The sequence below is a fragment of the Postia placenta genome (assembly GCF_002117355.1).
Source record: "Postia placenta MAD-698-R-SB12 unplaced genomic scaffold POSPLAscaffold_3, whole genome shotgun sequence".
Classification (NCBI taxonomy): domain Eukaryota; kingdom Fungi; phylum Basidiomycota; class Agaricomycetes; order Polyporales; family Adustoporiaceae; genus Rhodonia; species Rhodonia placenta.
Window position 1 is genome coordinate 2,080,268 of NW_020169834.1, and position 7,153 is coordinate 2,087,420.

Sequence of the window (7,153 nt, forward strand, 5' to 3'; positions counted from 1 at the left end):
CGTATGCCTTGTTAGCTTCGTGAGGGGTCTGCGTCGAAGTCGCCAATTGTGACTACCTCGTCAGTATCCCTTACCATTGATTCTGCCCACGTATTCCCCCTCCCATCTCGCGTACGTTTTGCCTGTTCATGCTTTGCTAACGTTTCTGTCGCTCCCCCTGTTGTCGCTACGTCTCCGCACTCATGCTCTATACGTTTGTCCACGCCTTCTGTGATGCTTCTCCCGTTTCCTCGATCTTCACGATGGACGCCAGATTGTCTTCGTTACGTACATTATTCGCGTTAGTTTACGGTGACTGGCAGCGCTGTATGCGTCCTCAAGCTGCCGACCCTGTTGTATATGTACTACTAGTACTTAGACCCCACAATTGATTGGCTGGTTCCTGATCGACCCCACCCGCCGGGCAAGTACTGGCAAGCAGTGCCGGGAACAACATTCTGTCGAGTCGCGGCTTTTGAAGTTTTCTTCTGGTGTTCATGTTCGCGTCATCATGCTCATGAAGCTCGAACTTCAGCTCCGCGTCGATGAGGCCAGATTTTGGCTGGCCCGAGTCATTCTGTAGCCGTTGTCGCCTCGTTGCGCCCTTGTACATCGATTATTACGCCGACTAGGCAAGACGAGGTCTGGGTGGATTCACGGACACCGCCAGCAGCGCTCAACGGCCCCATATATTACGATCCCGGCTTCAGGTACGTCCCAAAACCTTGACTTTTCATCCGTACCCTCTCACCTATCCTACCATCCGAAAGAGACGTCCCAATGGCTACCAACTACAACAGAGTCGTCAACTTCGGCGCAGGTCCCTCTGCACTGCCGGTCTCTGTCCTAGAGGAGGCGTCCAAGGGCCTGCTCAACTTCCAAAACACAGGCATCGGCATCGCCGAGATATCGCACCGCTCGAAGGAGTTCACCGCGTTCGTCGCGAACCTCGAGGTGCTCATCCGCACGCAGCTCGACGTGCCCTCGACGCACCGCATCCTCTTTACGCAGGGCGGCGGCTCCGGACAATTCTCCGCCGTCGTGTTGAACATGCTGGCTCGCTACCGCCTGCTGCACCCCGAGTGCACCGCGGCGGACACGGTCACGGACTATGTCGTCACTGGGTCGTGGAGCAAGAAAGCTGCAGAGGAGGCGCGCCGGCTCGGTGGCGGCACGGTGAACGTCGTCGTGGACGGGCGCACGTTCTCGGAGGGCGGCAAGGCGTTCGACAGCATCCCCGCGCATGACGCGTACAAGTTCTCGGAGGACCCCGCGCTGGTGTACTACTGCGAGAACGAGACGGTCGACGGCGTCGAGTTCTCGCATGAGGACAGCTCGCCCGCGTCGTTTCCCTTCCACCTCCTGCCGAAGGGCGGGCTCGTGCCCCTCGTCGCAGACTACTCGTCCTCGTTCATGTGCAGGCCCATCCCGCACCTCGCTGACCACGCGATTATTTACGCGGGGGCGCAGAAGAACATCGGCCCTGCCGGTCTTACTATCCTTATCGTACGGGAGGACTGCATCGTCGACGTGGACGCGGCGGCGAAGCTCGGTGCGACCCCTGTCCCCATTACCCTGTCGTACAAGACCCTCGCGGACTCGGGCAGCTTGTACAACACGCCATCTGTGCTAGCAATGTACATCTCAGGGCTGGTGCTGGAGCGCATGCAGAAGCATGGCGGCCTGAAGCACTATGAAGAGACGAACAGGCGGAAAGCAGGGAAGGTGTATTCCGTTCTGAAGGAAGGTGAGGCGAAGGGTGTTCTGCGGAGAAAGGTCAAGGAAGGTTCTGGTAGCTGGATGAATGTGGTGTTCGAAATCGTCGGACCCGACGCGGAGAAGAGATTCCTCGAGGGTGCCGAGGAGCGCGGCATGAAGGGGCTCAAGGGACACAGGCAAGTAGCTTGTCAGTCCGTATGTTGAATCCCCTGATAAATATGCTTGTCGTCTACAGATCAGTAGGCGGTAAGTCCGATGAAGGAAGTATCTACTGCAGAAGCTGACCCCTTCGCTTGGACAGGTATCCGGGTGTCACTCTACAATGCGGTCACAGAAGCAGAGGTCGACCAGCTTGTCGAATACATCAAAGACTTCATCCTGCAATGAGACATGGGATTACATGTAAAGTAGAATAGTCCACATCTCTAAACATGTAACATACGCTCGTTATCGTTTATCGAAAGAGTCCACTTCAGATATTGCATACAAACATATGTTCCTCACGGTTTGTTGGTTACAAGTCACTTTGCCGGAGTGGTTAACGGGATCGCCTGCTATTATCGGCTGTCAGCGGTTGGGCTTTGCCCGCGAGTGTTCGAATCGCTCAGGTGACGCTTTTTAACCTTCATTTGTCACGTAGCATAGCAGCAATGGTCATGATGATAATTGATTTATGTTTAGTAACTCTGCTACCCACCTTTCAAATCCAAATTTGCATGCTGCATTTTGAGAATCTCAACTTCATTGATTTACGCGTACCATGTACTTCAATGGGTTGCTTATCAGCTTTGCTGCTGCAGCCTTTACGGGCCTTCAGTTACCTACTGGGATAGGCAGGTGAGGCAAATACTGCTGGGGGCCATATGCAGTCTATTGTTTTGGAATCACTGTAAAGGGTACTGGAGTATATGCCCCATGGCTGAGTTGGTTACAGTGTCTGACTGTTACGATGTTCAAGAGGTAGACAGAATTGGCTGGTAGCAGCCAGTGCCACATCAGTGGTACTTATACCGTGGTCATAGCATCACACGGATTCAGAGAACAATTATGAGACATCATCATAGAGTAAAACTGTCTCTTGCAGCAGACTAGACACAACACAAAAGAAAAGAGTGGTGGTACCAGAGTTCAGGGAGCAGGAGGATATACATCAGGGATGGTATTAGGATGATCTCGGAAACTCCCAACCAGTTCATCCATCACCTGATGTGGAAATCACTAGTCGATTGTTTTGTGCCAGTTACCAACTCCATAAAGCGCTAGCTGCAGTTATCATTAGGTATGCACGAAGAGCAACAGTGCGAATTACTCACACAGAGAGCGCGCCATTATGCATGGGCAGGTCATCCACTAGCCATAGATAGCTCACAAGGAAGCAAAGCCATTCAACAAGGGTGAGTATTGCCCATACTCTTGGGACAGCGAGGTAGTGCATCCTGCCATCACACTCGTCCGCTAGGCGATATACCAGGGTTAATTGGGTAAAGGCTGTGATAGAGCTGATCATTCCTTGTTTCTAGCCTTAGGTTTGAGCGTTGCTCACCATCGCTTTGGTAAGAATCAGTCAGACGCCCCCAGCCTTCAGGTATTCCCCAGTCGCTTGACCTCAAGTCGCGACAGGCATCTCCGTCAAGCAGGCTTAGTGCAACCTGCACCTTGAGCTTGATGGTGGTCAACGACATGTTGACCATCCAATAAATGCGCAACTGCGACAGGAATTGGTTGCACTCGATGACAGTTTTGCCATCATAATGGAGGGGGAGAAGGAGCTTCAGGGTCTCCTTGTCAGGGGCAGTCACGGGAGAAGACATTATTGGCACCGGGGGGGGGGGACGGAGGACGGCATGGGGGCGGTGTCATGAGTTGACATGGCGTCTAGCCACTTTTTAATTTTTCCTTTTCGCGGGCTCGAACCCGCAACCTCTGTACTACTTGCCCGATATGGACGCATCATTATCTACTGTACGATCAGATTAGATAGGACGGCAGTGCGCGGCACAGCTCGGGCTCCGCTGACACAGCCGCTCTAACTCACCGGCCCCCGGGGCCGCATCAGCATGCTGTGCACGGACCAGCTGCACACGGACCAGCGCGCACAGCCTCCCCTAAACATCCCCTGTATATAAGCCGGCCTCTGCTGCCCTAGGGACCTCAGTTTCGACCTCTTGTCCCTAGGTCAGTAAGCATCCCTTTGTATCACTTTCTTACTTATACTAACTAATACATTTTCTTGTCCCTAGCCTTAGGTTTGAGCCTCGCTCACCATCGCTTCGGTGAGAACCAGTCGGACGCCCCTCGCTTCTAGATATTTCCCTGTCGCTTGACCTCAAGTCGCAACATTAGGTCGAAACTCTCCCAAGCGACCGGCGTTCTCTCAGAACCCACATACTCACACTTTCCTTTCCCATAGGTCGGGTGGTGCGCACCCTTACGATACCATACGATACATAGATAGCCTACATTACATTGCCAACACTCAGGGAACGAACCTTTCAGCACCTGCACTTCAGTGGGCGGTGCTTGTCCTTAACCGGACGCGTGGACTAGGTTCCTGCTGCATACTAGCCAAAAGCAGTACTGGGCCCCACATGAATCGCAAACCCTAGTGTCATCTTGGGCGCCGTAGGTGTAAGCTAGTCTACCACAGCCTTTCATAGTACGCGCACCTTCCCGTCCTCCCCCCATCCATCGTGGCTGCCTGCCAAGGTCAGATCCACGCATTCGACTCCCAGGACCTCATCGACGTCTACATCCCAGACGACCCTGAGACTGTCCTCTACTGTTGCGAGCAGCAGCCGTGCCCAAATCGGACACCCCGATCAATCGAGGAAGATTACCCTCGTTACAAGGCGATCCGACGAGCACAACACCCGCTCGGACCCCGAAGCACCCTTGCATCTCGATCGGCCTCGCGGCACTCTTGCCCTGTCTCCCCTACCTCCCGCCTCCCTCAAACTGTTGCCGATCAAGCGCGAGGAGATCTCCCTCCAGACCCTGCGCCAGAGCCTGAGCCTGAGGAGGGTGACAGTGAAGAAGGAGTCTCGGAGTCCGAGTCCGCGGATCCTGCTCGGCCCGCCTCGCCGACAGCGCTCGCCTCTGCGTCAGCAATCCCTGACGTACGTAACCCCTCCGCCGAACTTCCTCCGGTGCCTTCACCGCCGACTCCGCCGAGAGGCCGCTCGAGCACTCGCTCCTCCCGAAGTTCGACCGGCGGAAGGCCACCACAGCCGCCTCCACCCCCGCAGCGTCCTCCGTCCCCCCCGATGCCAATAATGTCGTCCCCCGCAGCCGCCCTCGACAAGGAGACGTTAAAACTCCTCCTCCCACTCCGATACGATGGCAAAACCGTCATTGAGTGCAACCGGTTCCTATCACAGCTGCGCATCTACTGGCTGATCAACACGTCGTTGACCACCATCGAGCTCAAAGTACAGGTTGCACTGAGCCTGCTCGACGGTGATGCCCGCGCCTGGGCCACCCCCTATTTCGCCCAGCTCGTATCGGTGCAGATAGGTGTGCAAGGGGCTATGACCTCATTCGCAAACGAAGCGGCCTTTGCCGCCGCCTTCAAGGCCCACTTCGGAAATCTCGACGACGAGGCGGCAGCACAAGTAGAGCTGGCGAAGCTCTGCGCGGACAAGTCGGTCCGTGAAAAACGCACCGCTGCGGAATTCTCCGCGCTGTTCAAGGGTCCGGCGGACCGCTCTGGGTATGGGGACCTGGAGCTACGCGACAAGTACCTGAGCGGCATCCCCTCCCGCGTATACCGAAAGATCGAGCTCGAGACCTTCACCACGTGGCAAGCAGCTGAGAAGCACGTCACTGAGGTCGAACAGATCCTCGACATTAGCCGGGCCCGTCGGCCCGAGCTAAATAACTTCTTCTCGGCCCGAGGTTGAGGACGCGGTGAGGCGTGTGGTGGTGCACCCCAGTCACACACAGCTTTGGCCAGCATCAATGCAGCCGTCGGAAAAGGCAACTTCCCCGGCACATGCTTCGGCTGTGGGAAGCAAGGGTACCGACGATTCGAGTGCCCCAATTGTAAGGACAAACCTTACACAAAACGCGCCGACGCATGGGCTACGGTTGCCTTGGGCTCCACCCAGGCTGCGACAAGCGCCCCCGTCACGACATCACCCTCGGCAAGTATAAGTGCCGCTTCAGCGAAATCCGAGCAATCGGAGCTAGCGGCCTTAATGGCACAGGTGAAGTCGATGCGCGAGGAGCTCGAGCACTATCGGGCGATGAAGGAGGAGGGTTTTTGATCCGGTCCGCGCTTCGTGCCGCACGCGTCGGGCCGCATATATCCTGTAACAAATATAACGTATTGTCTACTGCGATGGTGTACGAATTGGACCAGGGGTCCCAACATTTTCACATCCCAGTACGACTTCAAGGAAAAAGACGGCATAAAGATATAATCGCCATGGTGGACAGCGGAGCCACCACGATGTTTATCAACAAACGGTTCATAGTAGAGAATAAGGTGCAGACGCGGTGATACGACCAACGAAACCCTAACCCCTAACCTGGGTGCGACCTAAAGGGACTAGAGAGACGGCTTATAGTCTAATGAGAGGGGAGTTAGCAGCAAGGTGTCCCGCGGTTCGAGTGAACACGAGAAACGCCCTTGGGAAAGGTTACGAACAAACGGGTAGGTACGAGGTGGCTTCGACACGTCGTCGAAGCTACTCGGAAGCTGTGGAAAGTTAGCGACGATCGAAGCTTGGCAGAGCTCTTCGATGTATCGTAGAGAGAAGGGGCACGATTCAATGGGGTGTACTTAGCTAGGGCGCGGTTCGCAGTTTCTTCGACAATAGTCGAAGTCGAAGGGTTCGTCGAGACGGTATCGACGAGTAAACGCAGTGGACGAGGTTTCGCAGTTGCGCGGCGAGGGACGAAGTGACGCAGTTGAAAGCTTAGACGCGGGGCGAACTCGACTTATGAGCTCTGAACTCGAGGGGGGGGGACGGATCTTGTATTTTTAGAGAGAAGTACGACCGATTTTATACTACACAGGACGCTACGACTATTCGAGAGTGGCATACGAGTACAAGGGGCTTTGCATTGTTCCTCAAGAACCTGCCTCACCGAGAGGCACGTACCAAGTCCATCGTTAGAGTGACGTCATGCCGAACGCGGAGATGAAGAGCAACATATGGCCACTTCGGACCGGTAGCCGTCGTGAAGGCATGCCGTGAGGTTCGATACCTAATCGGGAAAGACCGGCTACTTCGGTGTGGCTTGGAGCGAAGCGCGCGCTTGGCCGAGCGGCGTCGAGTGGCCCTATTGTTCGCCGAATGCGGAAGACGTTCCGAGATCTACGCACGAGGCATCGGGAAGACCGTGCCGAGCTTCGAGTAAGCATCGCGCACCGTCGAAGGTGTCGAAGAGCGTCAAAGGCGAAATCGAAGTGTTGGGGGACTGAGTCGAAGTGCCGGGCGGGATGCGAGTG

General features: G+C 55.4%; 2 protein-coding genes and 1 non-coding gene across 3 annotated transcripts; all 3 read left to right on the top strand.

Annotated features, from left to right (window-relative positions):
• The first annotated feature begins 592 nt into the window (after positions 1–592).
• POSPLADRAFT_1039031 (hypothetical protein) lies at positions 593–2,168 on the top strand. Its single transcript, XM_024477479.1, has 4 exons — positions 593–689; positions 750–1,874; positions 1,934–1,944; positions 2,000–2,168. Exons 2-4 carry the CDS (start codon positions 760–762, stop codon positions 2,083–2,085), a joined length of 1,212 nt encoding a protein of 403 aa, XP_024342088.1. The 5' UTR covers positions 593–689; positions 750–759; the 3' UTR covers positions 2,086–2,168.
• Positions 2,169–2,218: 50 nt separating this feature from the next.
• On the top strand, positions 2,219–2,312 carry POSPLADRAFT_t37. Its single transcript has one exon. It is a non-coding gene; the product is annotated as a tRNA-Ser (tRNA).
• A 1,443-nt stretch (positions 2,313–3,755) lies between these two features.
• POSPLADRAFT_1134740 (hypothetical protein) lies at positions 3,756–5,597 on the top strand (the record flags this gene model as incomplete). The annotated part of the gene is made up of 3 exons (XM_024484512.1): positions 3,756–3,816; positions 4,325–4,326; positions 4,356–5,597. 3 exons carry the CDS (start codon positions 3,756–3,758, stop codon positions 5,595–5,597), a joined length of 1,305 nt encoding a protein of 434 aa, XP_024342089.1.
• Positions 5,598–7,153: the final 1,556 nt, after the last annotated feature.

Coding starts and splice junctions, on each gene's coding strand:
- POSPLADRAFT_1039031 (XM_024477479.1), top strand. CDS start 760: ATGGCTACCAACTACAACAGAGTCGTCAACTTCGGCGCAGGTCCCTCT.